General features: G+C 36.5%; 1 protein-coding gene across 2 annotated transcripts in view; it reads left to right on the top strand.

The window, feature by feature from the left end:
• The window catches only part of SNRK (SNF related kinase), a 39,419-nt gene that overhangs the window by 5,120 nt on the left and 11,131 nt on the right, over window positions 1-23,168 (top strand). For both annotated transcript variants that reach the window (XM_079301218.1, XM_079301219.1), the window contains exons 2-4: window positions 5,331-5,428; window positions 6,745-7,435; window positions 21,972-22,113. In XM_079301218.1, the coding sequence (XP_079157344.1) occupies window positions 6,847-7,435; window positions 21,972-22,113 (731 nt within the window). In that variant the 5' untranslated portion in view covers window positions 5,331-5,428; window positions 6,745-6,846. The remainder of the gene's footprint in view (window positions 1-5,330; window positions 5,429-6,744; window positions 7,436-21,971; window positions 22,114-23,168) is intronic.

Here is a 23,168-nt window from a genome sequence, read left to right as displayed (position 1 = left end):
CAGTGGATCAGAGTTCCATCAGTCTTAGTGCATCTGTCCTCTTAATAGCTTTGGTGTCTAGTCTGTAATCATAATCTTACTGTTACTGTCCTACTATTGCTTTGCAATCTCTACCTCAGCGTAGTCTGTATTTTTTCTCATTCACCTGCTTGGCAAGGAAAAGGAAATAGACATTTTTGACTTTTAAAGTGGAAGCTTTGAAGGACCAGTTCTGATCCAGTGGCATCATTAAGTTGTCTGTATAGAGAATGATTATCACACAGATACCAACTATCATGTGGAGTTTCTACAATACAGTTCTCAAATTTTAGTTTGCTCTTTGCTAGTGTTTTGCAGACCACTCACCACAGCTTAGCTGTGTGAAAGAGGAAAGCTTAAATTGTCTATGCTGTGTGTGACTGCTCTAATCTTCAAGAAAAGAGATGATAGCAATCTGCCGATCTGAAAATTTGGGAATTCCTTATCTAAGAAATAAATGTGTTCTTTAATTGATGATATCCTGAATCATGCATTGTATCTTTTGCATTTTCTTTTCTTGTGCATTGGATCTACCTCAAAGTGTCTTGCTCTCAGAAGTCAGGTCATGCAGGCTGTCATCATTTTTTGTTGCAAAATGCTGTCACTTTTTTCTTCTCAAATCTATAATAGCGCTACCCTTCCCATCCTCCAGCATTTTATTAGTCCAGGAGCAATGTTTTATCTAGTTTATTGACCTGCCAAATATTTCTGCTGGATGTTCACTAAAAAATGGACCTTAGAATTGAAGAACCTTTGTTGGCATTTTGCTTTTACTTCAATTCTAAGATGAGGTAAGGCTAGACATCAGTAGCTCTAATGCCTGCAATACATTCTAAAATGATGAAACATAGCATTTCATTAGAGATTTCTCAAATGTTAAGAATGGCAGAACTTCATCAGCAACTGGCACCTCATATCTTTTCAGAATAAAATTCTGTAGACTGTTTAAAACTAAGGAGTACAGTTAAATTTTGCAGGTTAATTCTTCTTTTTATGTTTGTGACACAACATTGCTCAATAACTCTTCATCATGATCTTCATCATTTTAGAGGTAGCCAATGCAGAATAGTAGAGAGGTTTGCTGATATATCTTGGCATTTCAGTAACACAGTATGGACTGGATACAGACACTGAGGCCTAATAGGAAAATGAAAGAAGTGCATGTGCACCTTGAAAACTGTAGTGTTTTATTGTGGAACTCACTGGGAACAGGAGAGTTTATAGGGTTTGTCATCAGTGAGGGGGAAGATATGTGTGTATGCTGTGGTGCAGTCTCGTAAAGTGGAAAATAAAGTTTTGGAGGGCATCACATATATAAGGGCTGAATTGTGTCTTCCTCTGCCCTCCAAAAATGCTGCATGTACAAAATGTTTGGCTGTAGGGCAGGTGTAGATTGCCATGATTTCTTTGAGTACCTTTGAATGGTGGTTGTGAGGGCTTAGGCCATAGGAAGGGCTCTGCTGGATCATGACACCTCTGTGTGCAAACAGAAGGACAATATTCTTTACTGGGATCCTGATTGCCATATTGAGTCTTGAATATTCAAGAAATATTGGGTACTAGGAGCTTAATAAGTTTGAAATATGCTGGAGGAGTTGAGTAGTTTTCAGGGCATGTGATATGCATTGAGTGTATGTGTTCTTCACGTGCCACTCTTGCAGTGCCTTTTACCTGCTCCTAGTGTGTTGGTGCTCTCTTGCACCCAAAGGTGATAAAAAACCATCTGGGGGAAAGCAGACTGACACATCAGTGAAGTGTCAATAACAGTAACAGTGCAAGTAGTGGCTCATAGAGTTACAAGTTAGACTGTTTCTAAAGGTTCATGCATTAGCCTATAAAGATACTTTACATTAGGATGGCAGGTAAAAATTGTGAGGAAATATTGGAAAAAATGTGAAGAATTATACTTGCAGTTGGTTTACTGAGTTAATATGTCCTTCAGTTTGCTCTCAGATTCTGATGATTTGTACAAATTCTTTTCAGAGTGGAAAAAAATTGCTTCTGAATCTCCATATTCTGTTTATGTAAAATTTTGGATTTAGTGTTTCTAGAAACATTAGCAACATAAGTCTTACTTTCAACATACAGTTGTGTAGTAAATAAATTATTGGTGTAGATGCTGTTACTTATTTGAGACAAAAGAGACCAAAAGGAGAAAGAGGGTAAAATTTCTTTAATCTATCTGGTAGATGTGTGCATCCACTGAACTATTCATTCTAAATTCGTGTTACAGAAAATGAAAGCATGTGCTTTTAAGAAATGATTCATTTGATCTGTTTGGGTATCTGCTTTAGGGCACAATTTGTTTTATCACAGACTCTTATCTGTGTTGACTGAATCTCCATTTATCATGAAGGGAGACAGGAATGGTTATCTGTCTGTGGATGGACGAGTCCCAGTGAAGATTGCTTCAGTTTTTATGTCTGTTAGACTGCTGATGTCGAGAAGTGTTTGCATTGATAGTTTTTCAACATTTTGTTTAAATAGGAACATGAAGCTTCATTTTCTAAAGTAAGCTAATACACACACTAGGGTAAGATGAGCTAGGCTGGTCTTAGACACAGTATGTAATCGAATGGAACTTTTTGAATAGGCTGAATCACTTAAAGAAAAACTAGTGTCTCTGAAACATGCTCCTTTTCCTAAACAGATCTATTCATCCATCTTTTAAAGATGGTTGAATCACAGTACTGTTGTTAAGCTTCTTAATAGGATGCATGTGATATTACAAAACAGCTCTGCAGATCTCCATTAGGGGCTATTTGCAGTGTTTTGTGGGATAGGTATATGAGCTTCTCTGGAAAGAAGGATCTGTTCTGAATTTATTTATTGGTAAATGTCTACATTGCATAAAATGAGGATCGAGGGTGTAGCTGAGTTCTGGTATAATTAGGGGAAAAGGCATTTTTAGATCCATAATTAGCCACATGGATTAAACGCTGCTAAATGGTTACTTAACTCACCAACTAGTAAAACCTAACTCTAATGTTGAAAAATGAACTTACTAGAGATTTAACGTAATGTGAGTGAAAAGACAGGTAAATATTTTCTGTGACTTAATTGTCTCTTAAATGCTTTTTCTCAGGCTGTAATTTGGCTTGCTGCTAATGTGTGGCTGGTGGAAATTTTGCTTGTTGTCTGCTTTAGTCTGTAGCTCCTTCATTTGGGAAAATTTTCAAGAGGTTGCATTGTAAACTGGATCACCCAAATGATCCATCATTAAAAGTAATCCTGTTTTGGAGGGTGATGGCAAAACTAGAGGTTTGTATGGTTTCATCTGTAGTCAGCCCCAGAAGTTTTACTGTTGTAACTAAGGAGACAACTACAAAGGGTCTCAAAGAGGCTGCAGCCTGAAATAGTGCATCCTTAAGTGCTGTCAAAATTCTACTTTTTTACTCTTGGGAGAAACTGAATTTTAAAAAATGCTCTGAGATGTATTGGTATGGCAACTGAACTCCTTTAGATAGCATATTTATATTGTAACCAAGGCTTGTATCTATATACATAATGACATTCTTGCATCCACTTCCTACTACTGAACAATTCGAAATTTTTGTATTTTCAAACCATGTGTTGCATCTAAGATCCCTGTATTTAGCTGTGGGAGCTTTGTCTATGCTGATTTATTTTAAAGCCACAGAGTTAAGGATTAGTTGGCCTGTTATTGTGGAGGCTTTAAATAAAACTGTTAATGAATTTGCATTAATTTTTCTTACAGCTAATGGGGCTGCAATATTAGTAAATGTATCTTCTATTTATCTTCTATTTCTGTAAGCTCTTATCCTGTTGATTACTCTTTGATATATTTCTCCATGGCTTAAGCATAACTGGTTTTTGCTGGAATTCTGTTGACAGGTTGATTTTTATGTGTATTCTGTGATTTAGAGTTAAATCACTTGTTGAGTTTGTACAATGATGGTTGAGAATGTGCCAAGTGAACAAAGTAATGAGCATAAATCTTTCCTTACTGCTGAGTGTTGCAGTTAAATTCAGACAAGTTGTCTTTAATTTGTGTGCTCCAGTTTTCCTTTAATTTCTTTAATCTAGAAGAAGTTAGAAGTCAGATTAGCATGCTGTGGAGACAGGAGTACTATAAAGCATGTTTGGGTGAGGTTGGTTTTTTTTGTTTTTGTTTTTTTTTTAATGCTGGCAATCCCTTTAGGAGTGAGACTTTGGGGTCGCACAACCATATGGGGCACAGCTGAGTAATATATCCCCTCTTGCTTCATACAGGCTAAGATTAGGAGGTTTATGTGCATGCATGGACTGTTTTTCATTAGGGGTTTTCATTCTGGCGTTAGGTCAGTGTGATGGAATATTATACAACTAAAAAGTATTGCTTGAAAACATTGTCAGTGCACAGTGGTAGTGAAGAAACCCTCAAATTTGCCTAAGTAAGTAGAGTAGAACAGACCAGAAAATGAGTAGAGAAGGGTGAGAGGAATGCTAAAGTCTGTGGAATAACCTCTGCAAAAGGATTGATAGACTAGGATTGGAATGAAATCGAGCTGAAGCTAGGAAGGGAGGAAGCTGATTCTGTGAGTTGCTTGAGTCAAGGTAAATAGAGTATGATAGTTCTTGTTTTGGAACAGACGGTGAATGAGAAGATGCACAAATTATCAAGAGATTAAAAACAAGCAGGAGGAAGTGGTTCTTGTAACAGCACATAGTTAAGATACTCAGCTCTGCTGCAGTATGTTCTTGGTTCTAAAATTCACATGCTTTAATAAAGCACCTGCCCAGTTGCACAGGGAGGGGTGGGGTGGAATTTATCAAGTGCTATTAAACACTGTTCTCAGATGTAAAGAAGTTTTTGAATCTCTGAAAGATAAGAAGAGTCTTATTGTTGTATTTGCCATTGTACTATTTTGTTCCCTATGCATTCTGTAATAGTTTCTACCTGGTTGGAGAGTGTTTGGTGTGGGCATTTAGTTTAATGTAGCATGCTTTTATTCAGTTTTGTGCTTTTTTTGAATAAGGATGGGATGGTGTTACATGGGAATGGAGGGGAAGCTCTGTAAAATGAGCAGTATGTGAAGTATTGGGAAGTAGATATGCCAGCCATCTTCTAGTGGAGTGGTTTTTGAAAGAGCATGTGAAGTATAGTGTTCAGTGCAGAATGAAAAGGTGCATACAGCAACAAAACCCGGTGAACTTTGTTGAAGCTTGATGACTATCATTAAAGAAACACAAAACCCCAAACCTCAATGTTTGTATTGTTTGTTGTTTTATTAATGCTTGTTGTACTTAATCCTGTTCCTTGTCTAGGTTATGAAGTTTTGGAATTAATGGATTTAATTCAAATTTTACAGGGGTGCAGATCTCCAACTGAATTCTATGTGTTTTGTGGAAGCAGACAGCTGGATAGTGGAGACGTTATACCATGGCTCCAGCTGAGAGAAGCAGTAAGGTGAGCTTGTTAAAAATTACAGAATTGTTATAGGACCCCCAACCTTGTAATTGAATTCGTATGAAACCAGGTTCATTGGTTTCACTGTCTGTGAAATAACTTGTTTAGCAGGGAGTGTTTTTAATCTAATGCTTACATTTCAACTTGAGAATAACTAATGCAAGGGGGTGTTTGTTTGCCAGCTTCCTTTTCAAAGTTTTTCTTTTTGAAGTTCAGTTTTGAAACTGAAAATATATTCTAAAGAGCTGTGTTTTCTGTATTTTAGAGTTGGCAATGAGCCATCTAATTTTCATATTTCTGACTACTTTGCACTCAAAGTTGGAGAAACAGTTTGCTTTTTGATAACTACAGTTTTTTATTCAAACCTCCATCTAAGTTAACAATGCAGGAAAAGATTCTGGGAGGTTTTGTATGTGGAAAAAATAATGACAATGGGATGTAAAACTGTCAAAACCAGTTTTGAATATGAATATTTTATGAGTTGGGTTTTGTTTGCTTAAATGCCAAGTACCTGGTAAGCAGGAATTCAGTAAACAAAAGCTGAACTCTTGAGTCTTCTCTGCTTCTTTCCCTCTCTTTCACTTCTCACTCATTCCCAGGACTGATGAACATATGCAGCCTACCTCCAAACTTTTTATCACCAGTTTGTATAACTTCAGTCAAAATATTTAACAAGACATTTTATTTAGCACTAAGTACATCCAACCCAGATGTTTCATTTCAGCATTTAAAGCTTTGTACACTTGCTGTAATTACAGTATTGATTGATAATGCTGAAGCTAATTAGAGTAACAAAATTAAGTATTGTGTGTTACTCTGAGCATTGCTAAACAGAAAGCTGTTAAAAAGGAGGAGTAAAAGTCCCAAGCAATGCCATTAGAACTTTGTTTTATGCAGAATATGAAGGGATGTGCCAAAAGAGAGATGTATTAAGTATGTTCCTCTTGATGATATCATATGCTGCCCAGCTGTTTTATATTGTATCTGGAAAAGTTACAGCTTTGCTAATTCTAACAGTCCTTATAACACTGATTTCTTCAAGTGCTGCTTGAAAGGTTTCTGATGCAAGACAAGGCCACTGAATTTGAGACAAATTTTCATTATTGCAGTGTTGAAACTCACTTTCTTCAAGCAACTGATAATGTGATGTCAGAAATCTGCAAGTTAGCACAGCCTGCCTTATTAAATCCTTTGCAAAAATTTCTGAAGATTATTTAATGATCTGTAGTAATGGGCTAATGTACCTTGGGGTAATTACAGGATAATAATTTTGATTATTTTTACACAAGTATTTAATATTTTCTTTTTGTTTTTAGGTATGCTTGACAGTTATTATGGACTATTTATTTGCATCAGATACTCTGATATGAAAATACCACGTTTCCAAAGAGCTTAATTATTTCATCTTCTGCAACAGAATGGCAGGCTTCAAACGAGGATATGATGGAAAAATTGCAGGATTGTATGACTTGGATAAAACTTTGGGCAGAGGCCATTTTGCTGTGGTCAAACTTGCTCGGCATGTCTTTACAGGTGAAAAAGTAGCAGTAAAAGTCATTGACAAGACCAAACTGGACACTCTCGCCACGGGACATCTCTTTCAAGAAGTCAGGTGCATGAAATTAGTGCAGCATCCCAACATTGTGCGGCTGTATGAAGTGATTGACACCCAGACAAAGCTTTATCTCATCTTAGAGCTAGGGGATGGTGGAGATATGTTTGATTACATCATGAAACATGAAGAAGGGCTCAATGAGGATCTGGCAAAAAAATACTTCGCTCAAATAGTTCATGCTATATCCTACTGCCATAAACTGCATGTAGTTCATAGAGACTTAAAACCAGAGAATGTGGTTTTCTTTGAAAAACAAGGACTTGTGAAATTGACTGATTTTGGCTTTAGCAACAAATTTCAGCCTGGAAAGAAGCTCACCACAAGCTGTGGATCTCTTGCTTATTCTGCTCCTGAAATTTTACTTGGGGATGAATATGATGCACCAGCAGTGGGTATGTATGTCTGCTTTGGTTTCAACCAGTGATCTATAAATATAAATGCCATGATCTTGTACCTCTGTATTCTGTTTCAATATGATGTGCTATGTGGAAGGCAGCTAATTGGCAAAAAATAATATAACCTAGATGAGCTGGGGATGAGATAATGCTGGAGCATTATCTGTTTGAAGCTCTGTTTGAAGGAGATACTCAAGCATTCTCAAAAATACTTAGAAGTTCTTTTTGTATGAAGTGATGCAATTGTATACATTGTAATTTTTAAAAATTTTATTAGTAATAATGTGGATACAATGGACACATTTGTAAATATTCTGTTAGAGAGAGCCCATCTTCTTTTCAGAAAAGTTGCCTTTTCAAATTTATTTTTAACATGACCCCACACTCCCTTGCACCCAACCACGAGTGATTTTCTTTGCTCAATTTAGCCATGTAAGAATAGCATTGTGTGCTCAGCTGCTTACATGTTCTGCTGCAAGGTGGTGGGAAGCCATGTGTACCAAGTACTAACTAAAGAAAGCTTCAACTCCCTCTATGCCATCTCTGCCCTTTTATTGTCTGAGAACTGAAAGTGGCTGTTGAGTTCCCAGTTGCTCTTGATTGTGTAAAAGATAAAAGAAATTGCAATGTGTAAATGAGTCTTCACGTTTCTAGCTGCAATGTGGAGTGTGCAGGATGGACTGCTACATGTCATTCTCTTAGGTCTACTGGTTATTGTAGTGGAAGAATTTAGAGTCTTTTTAGAATAGCTGTAACCATTGATGGGGTCACTGAATATTGTCCTGTAGTCACACAGATTATTTAAATCTGTTAGTTGAGGTACAACTCACTTCCCCAACAGGTGTAGGTACATATAATTTCAAATGATGCTTCAGAAATGGTTTCTGATAGTCAATATGCCTCTTGTTCTTGTTTGCTCAGTGTATGATACTTTCACAGGTGTTACTAGCACCCATTAGGACTCTGTACATGGCTCTGTGTTTTGTTATGTTTTATAGCAGTAACTGTAGTGATGGTTTAAATTAAGACAGAGTTGTTCAGGTTTTTGCTAATTTACCTGAGGTAAACAATCAGCTAATTTTATGTGCTGACAGGCACACTGTTGAATTGCAATTCTTGCATTATTTTAAAATATAAATATATTTAGCTATTAGGTATTATGTTGTTTTGCCCAAACATTTAAATAACACTTAGTGGCTTCAAACTTTGGATAGATACTGTACTCTGGGTTTTCCAGACTTGAAAGTACTTTCCCAAGTGTGCTATAATTAGGAATTTTGGATCTCTGTTACTTCTGGGTTTCCAAATCCATATTGATGCTACAGTGATACTTTACAAAATTATTTCTATTTAGAGTCAGGTGATTTAGATGAGTTATTTCTGGTTTTATTAGTGGCAAACTAGAATTCCCAACTCTTGAGTTCTTCTGTGTTCTCCTATGTCTCTTTCAGAATTTCCTGAAGTATAAGTCTAACTGATAGCAGTGGCTTCAAATCTAGATGGAAAAATGCATTTGTTAATTATTCTATACAAAGCCTTTTGTGAGTTATTTCTTGAAAAATGAAATAGTAGTCAAATTTTGGAGGACGAGCAAAAAATTAGGTTTTGTTATTGCTGCCCAGTTGAAGATGCTTGGGGAAAAGGTGGTGTGTGGAGATTAATGGGGGAGGGGGAATTAGGAGCATTATGAGCAGATGGTCCAAATCGAATTATATAGTTAATGAAGCCTGCTTTGGACCTCTTAATGATGAATGTAGTAATGTTTGTTAGAGGACTTTGTAAACAATTAGGGAGGTAAACTTCTGAATAGTACTAAAAGAAAATTTTTGAGTGGATTCATAGAGGGAGAGGTCTGGTTAATATGGATTGGATTGATGTGAACAGTAGAAAAACTAGGAAAAAGTGAAATTATTTTAACTAGTGTCTAAGGATGCCACTTATCTTCTGTTTTTGAGAATATTTAAATATACCTCAGTGGTTAGTTTTTGCTTACTTATTCCCTAGTGTGCTGTCTCAGCTACTGGATACTTAAAACCTCTATCCTAGTTGAGCAATTGTAGTGCTTGTATGCTAACATTTTAGTGGCATATTTTTCATCACTTTGTAATACACTACAAAATCTCTCTGAAGTCTTATCAGTTACCAGAGTAAAAGTACCAAAATTTACTATGAAATTCCAGTAAGATGATAACCTTGAATGGTATAGATTTTCCTTTTCTAACTATGGGTGAAAAGGTAAGATACACTATATAAGTTTTCTAAATATGATTTATGTGTTTTAAATACAAAGATTGTTGGGGGGAAAATACAGCCATCTTTAAAGTCCTCTTTCTCCCACATCTTAAATGTTAGTTTAGGAAATCTGTCACAAAAAATGTAATTATGTAATGGAGAAATCAGCTTCTGCAAACCTTTCTTAAACTTGAAAGAGAAACTTTCATGCTAGGATGAGGTTGTACCTGTGGACTAGGAGTATGTATAAATTCAGAAGTAGAAATTTTCAGGCAAGTTCATCAGTCAAATTGTGATGTGAGTGATGTGCAAGGTGTGTATATATATATATATTGAAATAGTGGTGGATTGCTGTGAACTTGTTCAGCTGTTGGCTGAATGAGGCCATTAATATTGCAATAATAGTGACTGACAATGGCAAAGATTCTTCCACCATTAGGATGAAATTACATTACAGCTGAACCAATCTAAAAACTTGCTCCTTAGTAAAAAGGAGGTCATGCTTTCCCTAGTGCAGTGACATGGCCATGCCCCCTTGTGAGCATCTGACCACTTCAAATCCAGCTCAGTTTATTAAAATGACAAATTGAAATGGATTCCCCTGCTTAGACTCTGTGCATATTAAAGTACCTTTGCATTCCTTGCATTTTTAAAACCCCACACCTGTTTTTATTTTTACAAAATTTTTGCCAAAATTATTGGTAAAAAAATTGATCGGGGTATATGAAGGGTTTTTTTGGCCAAAGAGTTTGCCACAAATGTGGCTTTTTGGATCTCTTATGAATAATATTAGAATGAGTACATATAGGAAGATAATTTACATTTTCTTTCACCAAACAACTGAAATATTTAGGCCAAGTCTTTATTAAGTTATGTGCTTAATAAAGATGATAGAAAAGCTTGCTTAATGAAAACAACTGTTTCAGCTAGTTGAGGGAATAATCTGCCCTTTGTGATGTCACTTGAAAGTTTGCACTCTTGAAAAGAGCCTAGTTAATTTAGGTCTCATTTCCTTTTGTGTTTAAAGCTGTAGTTATAATGATGCAAGAAGAATATTGGGCAATGATTGTATGTTCCCAGGGCTTTTCAAAAAGCTGAGTGAGTTAGATAATGAGAAGTTCTGTTGCTTGTAATTTCCCATGGTTTTTTCATACTTAATTAAAATCTGTTCCAATCAGAGGAAACTGAGAGGACTGTTGTTGGACATAAAGTTCATTTCCTAAATCAAATGGATGTGCTACTTTAGATCAGAGTTCTGTCTAGAGCAGTGATGTGATACCGTGAGCTGCATCAGTATTTAAAAGTTGATAACTTTGATAACTGCAGATGAGAGAGAGCAGTGTGCTTTTGGTAGCACACCTCATTTTGCTCTACCAGCATCTACAGAAATTGGATTATTAAATAAATAAAACTGCCTCTTTCCTATGTGATAAAATTTATTTGGAGTTTTTCAGATTAGTTGATTCTTTCAGAGGAGAGCAGGTTCTATTTTAACTACTTGGCATCTCTGCAAAGTGTGAAGTGCTGTGTAGGCTACAGTAACGCTGGAAGACATAGACACTTGTGATAGGTTCATATTATTGTAGTTGGGTATTTTGCAAATGCATAGAAATATTTGCAGAGTAAATTCATTCTTCTGGGAATGAAAAATGGGCAAATTCAGATTGTAGCATTGGTTTTTTTTTATATTTAGCACAGCTGAGCACTGGTCTTTAGAAAAGTATTGTGAAACATAAATAACATGGTAGCTACCATCACAGTTCCTTAGTATTGGAGTCTGTCATCACAGCAACACAAAGAGAATGGTGGCGAGATGTTCCTCATAAAAGATGTGACTAACAGGAATATTGTGGTTACTGTAGCAAAGTGCTACTCAACTGGCACTTTATAGTCCAAATCCAACTTGCTGCTGCCCTGGAAGTTGCAGATAACTTCTGCTGCTTTAGTAGCTAGATACAGGCTTGCACAAGTCAGAGCTGGATATCTTCTGTCAATATGGTAAAACTATGTATTCATTACCTATGTATTCATGTTTTTGATTACAGAAGGAAACAGACTTTGTTATACATGTGCTGCTTTCCTGAGATGATGATACACTGCCTTTAGATGCACTTTGTGTCTGTTGGAATGAGCCCAAATTGTTTTCTTTTCTTTTTGCATCAAGCATTTTTAAGTTTTTACTTGAATATGGTGCTGGAGTGTGCTTAGTGTTTCAAAGCTTCAGCCATGGTCACGGGGTGCTTGAGCATAGCCAGCTAGCCCAAATGACCCTGTCTGGCCTGTATGGAGATAGTTTGGATGTTCCTGGGTGTGTATAACACTTTATTCTCAAACTGAATGACTAATGTAAAGCTGTGCCCAATGGCTACATACAGTAACCTTTCACACTAAAAACAATACTGAATATAAGAATTGACTGACTGGTGTTAAAGCAAGGTTGTAAGATACTTGCAGATCATAAGCAATATTGAATAATTGAGCATACCTGGCAGCATTTTGGAGTTTCAGTATGCCCAAAATCAGATTATAGCTAAATTCTCAGAAATGAGAAACATTTCTCTGCTTCTTTCGTTTTGAAAAATCTCCCTTTTTATTGTTGTATTGCAACACTTCAGACCATTTATACTTAGATACATTATGGAATGAGCTTGAGGCTGGAAGGGGACAGAAAGCTAGAAGTGTGATACTTGGCTGCTTACAGTATAAGCTGTGCCTCCCCTTCTGTTTTGCTTGCCTCAGTGCAGAGCTACCCCTTCTCCTGTGCTGCACTCTGCTGCATGGCTGTCCATTTGGTGAACTGATTTGTCAGTAACCTGACAGAAAACTGTTAGAAAGCCAAAAACTAGAAAACCTGCTCTCTGCAGACTGACTTCTGGCAGATTAGCAGAAGCAGATTAGCTATTTGCTCCCTTGGGACTGAGAGGAAGAGGTGGTGCACAGGAGGTGAAGGGAATATGGAGCTTGGAGTAGGGTTCTGGGGGAGAGTGGTAGGACCCATCTCGAGTTAGCAAGTTTAGGTAACTCTCAGCTCTGCCTGGCTCACTTCACCTTCTGTGTAAGAGAAACTCCTTTGACTGAAATTCCATCATTATTACCAGTGTATTTTTAGGAGAATTGTACTCTCAAGTTCTTGGCTTCAAATGTTTTTTAAAGTAAAACAGAAGGAATTGATATGAGTACCAGGTGTATTTCTGTCCTGTTGTCTTCTCTAGTGGTGTTGGTGGCCATGTTTTTCTGCCTTCACCTTGCTGTGCTGTGTATCTCATGCTGTTGAAAAAACTGAGTCAAATCAGAAATTAACTTTTAAAACTTTTTAGAAGGGACAAGTAGAAGGAATTGGTTGTAGAACACTTTTAGAAATTCAGTCTTGAGGATAACAAAGAATTTATGTTCTGTGGCAAATTAAATGCAAATAGTGAAGTTTATTTTTGATGAAATATGAGTTCAGTTTTTATGTATTATGCTATCCTTTGGTTCTTTCTCCCTCCTTCCCCCCCCCCCACCCCCACCATCTAATTACTGTACTGACAAGAAACTACTTTTAGTGCTTAAAATCAAGGATGTTATGTTGCAAGGATTGGAGCCTTGCATTTTGAAGTGAACCTTTGATGTGATGGGGCTGCAGTGAATGGTGGGAATTTGTGATCCTGATAACTTCTCAGTAAATCTGACCCAGATAATATTTATGAAGTATAATTTATGTTCTCTTCTGTATTACTTTATGCAGAAGTTTTCATGCATTCACCAGTGTAAACTGCTGGGTGAAGCAAAAAAATAATTTATCCAAGTGAAACTACAGAAGAAGCTGTCAATATAGGCTTCAGTTACTGCCATATCAGCTAAACTGTAATTTTAAGTGTAGGGATATAGTTTTGTTGCTGTGTTCATGGGAGAACTGTTTTCATAGTATTTCAAGCTGCTGTTGTATAGCAAGGTTTCGTTATGATGAATACATCTCCTCAGCCAGGAAGCTTAATTTCATGTATCTCTCATATAAGTACTCTGATTAATTATTTCCAGCTTGTGGCTGACTAATTTGGCAACACAGATCTGGTGGGACCGAAAGCAGTGGTGTACTACCTAGTTATAAACCAAATGCCCAAGTTCTGCATTCATGTGTGAAGCTGTATTCACATGTTAATTTTTTGTAAATAAAGTACAAATTATGCATTATACAGCTAAATTGCATAGGGAAAGATATTCCATCTGAACACATGAAGAATTTCTTAGATACTGGGAACAAATTATCTTTAAATACCATAAAAAAGAACAAAGTCATTGCAGTAAAATATGTACAATAACTGTATGTGCTGTATACACTTTGATATGTCCAGTGATTTTGAGAACATATTTTAAAAAGAAGAAAACTTTATGTTTAATTAATTCATTTATCTTGGCTAATTATTTTCTGGAGTAGTAGTATTGGAATTAGTGCAGAAAATGTTGGTTTAATTTGTTTTTTTTTTTTTTAATATAGATTCAGTAACTTTTTTTTGGCTAAACAACAGATGTCAGGGGAGATAGAATGTATTTTTAAAAGCAGAACTGATGATTTGGAGTAAAACAGGCTATTTTTGAATAAAGGCAGTGGCATGTGTTCGGTAAGACCTTTCAGTGGTGGTTTTTTTTGTTAAAATGCCCTTATTGAAATTTGAGATGCATTAGTTACCAAAAAAAAGCCAAACAAATGGACAACTGTTTGTATTTTAGTGGTTTTACTCAACCAGCAAAGCCCATGCTATTGACTTCAGGGAAAAATAATGAAATCATAGAATGGTTTAAGCTGGAAGAAACCTTAAAGACATTTAAGGTTATTCCCAACCCTCTGCTGTGGGCAGGGAGAATCCCACTAGACAAGGTTGCTCAGAGGCCCACCCAACCTGACCTTGAAACTGACAGTGAATGGGGCATCCATAACTTCTCTGGGCAACCTGTTCCAGTGCCTCTTCACATTGACAGTGAAGAACTTGTTCCTAGTGTCCAATGTAAACTTGCCCTCTCTGTTTAAAGCCATCAGCCTTTGTCCTGTCACTGCATGCCCATGTGAAAAGTCCCTCTCCAGCTCTCTTGTCTCCCCAGAACCTTCTCTTTTCCAGGCTAAACTACCCCAACTCTCTCAGCCTGCCTCCACAGTAGAGGTGCTCCAGCCCTCTTTAAAACCCTCTTAATTTTTATGGCTTCTCTGAACTCACTGCAGCAGGTCCATGTCCTCCTGATGCTGGGGCTTCCAAACAGAATGAAAATAGGAATCACTTCTGAAGATAAGACTTAGTTACTGATGATCATGTCTTAGTCAAGTGAAATAGCTTAGAACAGAGTTTCACCAGAGAGATCAGCTAATTAGGGAAATAATTTGCTAAATGCAATTTGCTATTTATGCTCTCTTTTTTGAGGGACAGGGAAAGGAAAAGATTTCTCTTAATTCTTTTGTCTGCTATGTGTACTAATAGTAATATTGATGCTATTTTTAGTGCTTTAAAACAAAGAAAAAAACATGTTCTGCATCTTAATTTAAAAAACGTTAGCCTTAATTGTAGATGTTTTCTTCCTCAGCCTTCAGCAAAAGAAAAATAAGTCCCATTTGACAAAGACAAAAAATGTTAACAGATGGTAGCATCTGTGAGAACTGGAGAGGTCAGTATACAAGTTTGCTCAAAGCCTTTTCATTAAACATTAGAGAGTGAAAAAGTAGTTAAATCAGCTAAAAGATGAGTATATATGAAAAAGTAATCCTTGTTCTTTACTCTTACATTTGAAATTTTACTGGTCCAGTTTGAGCATATTCCAGATTTGTCAGTAGTCTTTGCACATGGCAGTGTAAAAATATTTGAGATACATAGAAGTGCTGAAATCTTTTAACACAATAATTCTTTACCTTTTTTGTACTGACTTTTTGTGCAAGGGATGCAACTTTTTGTGATTTTTTGCTTATACAGGAGGGGAAATACTTTTCTTACTCTCTTTTTGAAGCACAAGTATATCAAGAAGCACCATTCAAATTATTCAGTGGTATAATAACAGCTTTTATCTTTTGTACTGTTGTATATAATGTTTTATCACTATTTTTAGTAGAAGTCTCATTTTCTGCAGTGTTTCACCTGTCATGTGAATTTTTACTCTTATATTGTGTTTTGGTTCTTCAGACCATTATGTGAAGCTGTGCTATGTGTTTGAGTATTCTTTCAGTTTCCCTCAGTCTATTCTGTGAACGGGTTCTTGAATTCTAACTTGTAACACCATGCTTGCCACTTACCCTCAGGAGCCACCAGCCTGCACCTGCTCCTGAATCCATCATGGAGGGTTCCACCCTTCAATCCACATGAAGGTTTTTGTTCACACAAGGTTTTTGGACACACAAGGAAAAACACAACAAGGTTTTTGTGTCTTGAGGTCAGAAGGGCAGTCTGCAGGTCTCCAATTGCTCCTTAGCCCTGAACATGCCCAGAGTGCAGAGATAATGATGATTTTACACAGGTTTTTCCTATTTAGCTCTGCATACAAGAACTGGGTATTGAAGTGCTGGTGTGTTGAATCTCTTCCAAGGCTTGTATTCAGCAGGTTTCTATGGATTTCTTAATGAAATCTGCTCTGAAGAGGTAGCAGCAGCAGGGGTAACATTCTTCAGTGCCTTAACACAGTGGTTAGAATATAATCCTGGAAATTTGGGTTCATTTCCACCCTTTATTTATCCACAGTCTGTTTGTTGATACCTCTGTAGTGGCAAAATAAACATGTAAACACTTCTGTCATCTCCATAAAAGTTGGTTTGTTTCCTTTTAGCTTAAGTGGCATCTAGTAGAAAATAACTATAATGTTCAGCCCTTATACTAAATAATGTGAAGAGAAGTTTATAAAATCTGGCTAAATTTACTCGATATTACAAGTCACTTTTAAAGAAAGAGAATTTCTCTAGAAACATATCTTACCAGCTGAGCAATATGCACTCTAAATTGCTGACCAATTCTAAATTTAAGTTAGGAGCTAAAAAAAAAATCAACCCTTTTCCAATAGAGGTCTGAAATAAACAACTTCAGTAAGTAGATTCAATTTACATTATGTATGTAAATGCAAATGTGTCTATTCCAAAATGAGTAGGGATTTTTAATTACTTAAAATCACAAGTTCATATAACATATAAAGTAGAACAAATGTCTGACTTCTGAAGAACGGTAGAAATTTGAGGGAATTGGAAGTATAAGCATCCTGTGTCACTTAAGTTGTAACTTACTGAAATCCCAAGTACTTAATTTAAGAGTAAATCACAAACTTCAGAAAGCAGTTCATGACTAACGAAATGGTGAAACAGATGAATATGGATATCCTCTCTGCAGTGTGCAAACTTGAATATGACAGATGTTTGACCACCCTGTGTTTAAGACAGGCCTAGCACAGACAGCTAAAGTTGTAATTTGGTTTCTATGGCAGTGACTTCACATGATGTAAGGAAATTGCATATACATAATCCTCGTTGTCATGGTTGATGGTCTTCCTGATTATTTAATGGCTTAGAAAACAAAATATTCTCTACTGCAGCTAGTTACTACTGCTCTTTTTCTTATTTTATTCTTTTCATAGCCACGACAGTTTTAAGTTACTCAGTTTAAAGGCTAAACTGTTTCTTGAGATCTTCACAGGACTTGATTTTGGCTATAAAATAGAACTGTGCCTTCCTTTACTATAATAACTTGAAGTTTTGCAGGTGATTAAGAATGCTAAATGCATTCAGCATGTTAGGCCTAATTTCTGCTTTTCCATCAGTTTTCTAAAGAGAGCAAATGATGACCCTCTAAGGACAGAAATAAGCAGTTTCCATAAAGCCTTCATCTGCTACCTTCTAGTTACTAAGAGTAGGAAAAAATTTGTGAAAAATAAATTATGGTTTGAATCTGCATTTTACAGGTGGTGTCTGTAACCCTTTTCTTCCTTGTGTTCCTTCAATTAAGGGTCTGAAATCTAGAACTGGCACTGACACTGATTATGGCAGGACAAAGCTCTGGTAATGGACATTGTCATGTGTGGCTTTGTGTATTGTTTGGGGAAATAATAAAATTCGGAAAATACACATTATAATAAAGTAACTTCTGATTATTCTTTACTAACTTCTCTGAGACAACCCTACTTAAAGATCCTGCATCTTTCAGCCAGATGACACTGTTCTTGAATAGAAGAATTCTCCAAAATCCACTGTGATTATTATACTAAATGGGTGAGCAGAAATTGTATAGAACAAATACATTTAGAGAACAAAGTAGTGTATTTAAGTGTTGTTGCAGTATATTTTCTGAATTTGACTGAAAACTGTGCAGCTGTGATAACAAGAGCCTTGTTAAAGGTGGTGTTGCATCAGTCATCTGGTTGGTTGGCTTTAGTTTGCATGAGGAGCTGCAAACAATTGATGTGGTCTGGTTAAACTGTGGCAAGAAAAGGGAAGAGGAATCAACCCCTTGTTTGGAGAGCTTGCATATGAAGGGGCAGGACAGAACTCTTGAATGTGTTCTATTAGTACACCTGCAGACATCCAAATGCTTGGCTCTGCTTCCACAAATGAGAGGCTTGCTGCAATATGATATTGCAGGGCTTGTGAAGATATTGCTAAGATGACATCTGTGTTGTGACATAATAAGGTCTGCACTAAATCTCCCAGTGATTTTTCAGTCTTAGATGTGGATTAGACTTTCTCAGGCACACTATTATCTTGCTTCCTGGTTATTAGTAGACTTTTAATTTTTGGTGAGGCTGCTCAGCTTTGTCCATGACGCTGCAAGCTGAGTCATTTTAGTCACCATGGCTGTAGGTGCAATGAAGTTGATCTTTTTACAGCTACAGCTGTAAAAATAGGCTGAGAATAAAAGCCATGTAATTGTTTCTGTCCACTGTTATTTCTTGGTCACAACAGAAAAAAATATCTGTTATGCTGGCAGGGTAACAAAATGCACATTTTTCAGAAAAGTATAATAGGAAGCTTTGCCTGTTGTATACAAGTGAGGTAAAGTGTAGTTGTTGCTGCTCTAGTGCTCTTCACTGAGAGGCTAAGAATATCTACATAATATGCCAAGGTTAAATGGTCTTAAGCACTATTTTTAGTATCTAAAAAACCTTTTTCTGCATATGCATTATGCCCTTTTAGTGTATATTTTGTGCATTAAACAGAATTTGTGATATAATGAATTGCAGTAGCAATTCAGTGCATGATTTATATTTCATTATTAACCAGAGTTTTAAATCTATTTTCATATAGCTGTGTTAAAATTATTTCATTTTACTATTTGTAGCTCGTTTTATTTGGAAAGATTCATTAATACAGAGTGGAAAATACAGTAACTAGTGAAAGAAAAAATACACAAAATTCTCTGTTATGTGTTAGTAATTACTGTTTTACTTGTCAAAACATAAGGGTTGATGTCTAATGGACACTGCATAATGGCAAGCAATAGTGTTTTGGGGATTTATTTTGCAACTAGAGAATCAGTTGGATTTTGCTTCTAAAAAGTGTTTTTAATTTTTAATTTTTATGAAGTAAATGTGCATATATATTTATCTAAATAACTTTTGGAAAAATAAAGCAGTACCTGTTATTGCACTTATCCTTTAAAACTGAAATACAGCAAAGTGTATGTATAGTCCAGAGAAGAAGCTGTGTGTGTAAAATAGAAAATAAGTTAGGAGACCACCTTGTAATGGAAAATACTTAAAGATATGTTCAGTATCTGCTCAATGCAGTTGAAATTTCAAGGCCTGGTAAAGTTTCCTGTATATGGTGATTTCATGGAACTTTAATTCTTGTCTTTGATTGCTGTCTTTTTCTCAGGATTGTCTATTTTTAAGCTTGATTTCTTATACTACTGTTCCTTTCCTTCTGTATAAACTTTTTATATGCTTCTTTTTAACTGAAAGTTTAATTAGATTGCTCCTCTCCCCAATACTTTTTCTCTTGGCTTAAATTTAGCCAGTATGTATTGCTTTATTATAGCAAATGTAATTTGTCTGTAAAAATGTATATTCTCTGGACTCTTGTAAAATACTTCATGCTAAAAGGACACATGAAGCATGCTGTTCTGTTGTGGAGAAGTATTGAACAAATACAAATACTAAGATCAAATCACAACAAAGATCTTAGGCAAAGTTAAAAATCTGGGAAGGATATTGATAGCCAAAAGATGACTGGTCATAGAAATGCATAAATTCACCCATCTTTTGTGCTTGCAAAAACTTCATGTAGTCTGTTGAGTGATGGGAGATAGATAATACACCAAAACTTTTTGGCTGCTTTGAAACTAAACAAGTAAGAAAGACAACAACTAACTTTATAAAATTAAAGGTGGACCTTTTAGGTGAAGCTGCCTCCCTGACTTGTGAGGGCTTTTAAAAGTCACGCATTCCTAAACATTGCCTTTCTGGCATCAAGTTATCAATGTATTAAAGCAGTTATTGAATCTGTAAACATGGTGAGGTCATGCTGAACTTGTAGACATGCATGATGGTGTACCAGCCTCAAAATGCTGAGTACCTACAGGATTGAGGCCCTAGTGAGCATAGCAGAAATCCAGTAATTGTCTGAGTTTAATAGCATACACTTAGTACAAATTAGAGCTCTAAAGAAAATTACTATGTAGTGTTTCTAGTCTCCTGTCAGCTAAACCATAAGAAGAATAGGTCATAACTAGCAAAATGAGCAGTTGTTTTAGGGATCAATCTGTATTATTTACTTTATGAAATAAAACTGTAGCCATCCTTCAGCATGAAATGCACGTTGAGTATTTTGAATGGTCCACAGAAAGCAAGATGCAGTTGAGTAGGTAACTTACGAGGATCCCTCTTGCAAGTCCTTGCATAAAAAGCTGCTGTGCTCTGTGTCCTAGATCACTGCTGGCTGCTCTCCCCTCTTTTCTTGGGAGGTGCCTGCTGATCATTTCTCAGCTGTTTGGTTTTACTGGATACTGATCTGTAACATGTTAAAGGTTTAAGGTTCAAAATTGTTGCAATTCCCAGAGCATGGAGTTGTAGCTGAAGTTTAAGGTCATGGAAATTTTATTAAGCATATATTGGAGCAAGTTATTTATTTTTCTGCAGTATGATTAATTTCTTAATATTTATGCTTCCTTTATTGAATGCAGTGACACTCATGAAACATTTTCTTTTAGGCAGGCTCTTAATGAAGATTTGAACTAAATATTAACTATTACACTAAGTAGGAATCAGCTACAGGGCTTCATGCCCCAAAGTGCTTCTTTTTCATCTTTTGGTAAGCCATTCCACTGGGGAACAAGAGAGTTGATAAATGTTTATTCTACACAAGCAGGAATTAAAAGGAAACAGGAAGACTCCCAGAGTATAGTAGAAATCACTGTTAAATGTTATGTTTGGTTATTAAAAAAAAACCACAACACAATAGCACCCAAACCCAGTACTCCACACTTTGTAGTATCATTGGTATAAGAAGCTGATTTTACATAAACTAATTTAGTTAACAATTGGAAGTGCCAAATTTTAAAACAACACACCACCAATGGACGAAAAACACAGCAAAATCAGTCTTACTGAAATAAGTGACTTTCTTTGTGATTTCTTACATCATGGAGTAGGTGGGGATTGGTCTCTTTATCCAGACAGCAACTGACAGAACAAGAAGACACAGCCTTGAGCTGTTCCAAGGAAATATAGGTTGGATGTTAGGAAGAATTTTTTTTTTACTGAAAGAGTGATAAAGTACTGGAATTGTCTGCTTGGGAAGGTGGTGGAGTCACTGTCCCTGGATGTGTTTTAGAAAAGACTGCATGTGGATCTCGGTGCCATGGTTTAGTTGAGATGTTAGGGCATGGTTTGTACTCTGTGTACTCAAAGGTCTCTTCCATCCTCGTGATTCTGTGATTCTGAGTAACATGTAAACAATACAGAGAACAGTTTATGTGAGTCCTTCAGAAAAGAATGTGCTTTGAATTCAAATCTCTTGGGTAACCTGTGCCTACCTGTTATCAAAAGGGTAATGAATTCTTGCCTTCTAAGTGACCAGGTTATTTTCAGCTTTATCTAACTGCTGTCAAAAGTGTTAATGCATCTCAAAGTGTTATGCATCCTTGAAGTAAGAAATTCAGGGGTTTCTTTTTCCCCTTCAAAAACTGTAAAAGCTGTCAAGCAATGGAATTACTTATTTTGTACTTCATTGGACTTAAAATTTCCATAAGTAATGCTCACAATGAAGAGTGCAATAATCATCCCAATATGAATTTTAAGAGTTGGATGGTAATTATGTCTGTATCCTCAACAGTTTAGTTTTTTAAAATATGTCCTTTATATGTTACAGATATATGGAGTTTGGGGGTAATCCTCTTCATGTTGGTCTGTGGCCAGCCACCTTTCCAAGAAGCAAATGACAGTGAAACTCTGACTATGATAATGGACTGCAAATACACAGTGCCACCTCATGTGTCCAAAGAATGTAAAGAGTAAGTAGATTGCTAAACAACTTGGAAGCATTCACAGAAGTGGATTTTTGTTATTTTTGGGAGTTCCCCATACTCTATGATTGATGTGTAGGATATTCCTTCATACTCTTCCTTTTGTGTGTCTCAGTTGTCATGCATTTTTTAAAGAATTAAAGAAGCTACTCAATACTGATTAGCTTTGGCCAACTCTTCTGCTGGACTAATTACCACGTGGTGTTGAGATTATTCTGTCACAAAGGTTATGGAGATACTGCTGCTTATCAATTTCTGTCCAAACAACAAATTATCAAAACCTGTCACACGGTGAGTTTTTGCTCGTCTCCTACTGAATTTCAACTGCAAATTAACATCCCAGGCTTTCAAGAGATAAAAATATTTGGTCTGGAAATACCATATCCACTTAGGAATCACGATTCCTTTTGATGTGTTTTTCTGCAGTGTTCACTGGAGCCTTTTTATTGATATGTTCCAGTATTTCCCATGTTTGCCTATTGGTTAATGACCTTTGGGCCTTTAGTGTATATATATCCCAGTTGCTTCATTTAAACTATTTTAAAACGTTTGTCTGCATCCTTGAATCTGCAGTAGAGTATCTCTTAATTCTCAATACAGAGAACCAGATGCCTTTATAAATGCTTGAAAAATGCATTCAGTTCAGTCAAAAGAATTAGAGCAGCATCTAGAATTCTGTTCCTTGCCAAAGAATGAAGTTTGTTACAGCTGTGGTCATGATGACTGTTCCTTCTTTACCTGTCATCTTTGCAGTCCAGGAGTCTAATGCATAACATGTTGAACAGCATCCTGGCCTGCATCAGCAACAGTGTGGCCAGTAGGACCAGGACAGTGATCCCTTGTGCTCAGCACTGGTGAGGGCACATTCTGAGCCCTGTGTTCAGTTTTTGGGCTCTCAGGAAAGACATTGAGATGATGGATTGTGTCCAGAGAAGGGCAGTGAATCTGGGTAGCAGCTGAGGGCTCTGGGGTTGTTCAGCCTGGAGAAGAGGAGGCTCAGGGGACACCTTACTGCTCTCTACAACCACCTGAAAAGAGGTTGT

This window comes from Erithacus rubecula (genome assembly GCF_903797595.1).
Source record: "Erithacus rubecula genome assembly, chromosome: 3".
Lineage (NCBI taxonomy): Eukaryota > Metazoa > Chordata > Aves > Passeriformes > Muscicapidae > Erithacus > Erithacus rubecula.
The sequence above is the reverse complement of the archived record's forward strand: the minus strand, read 5'-3'. Positions and strand labels throughout refer to the sequence as shown.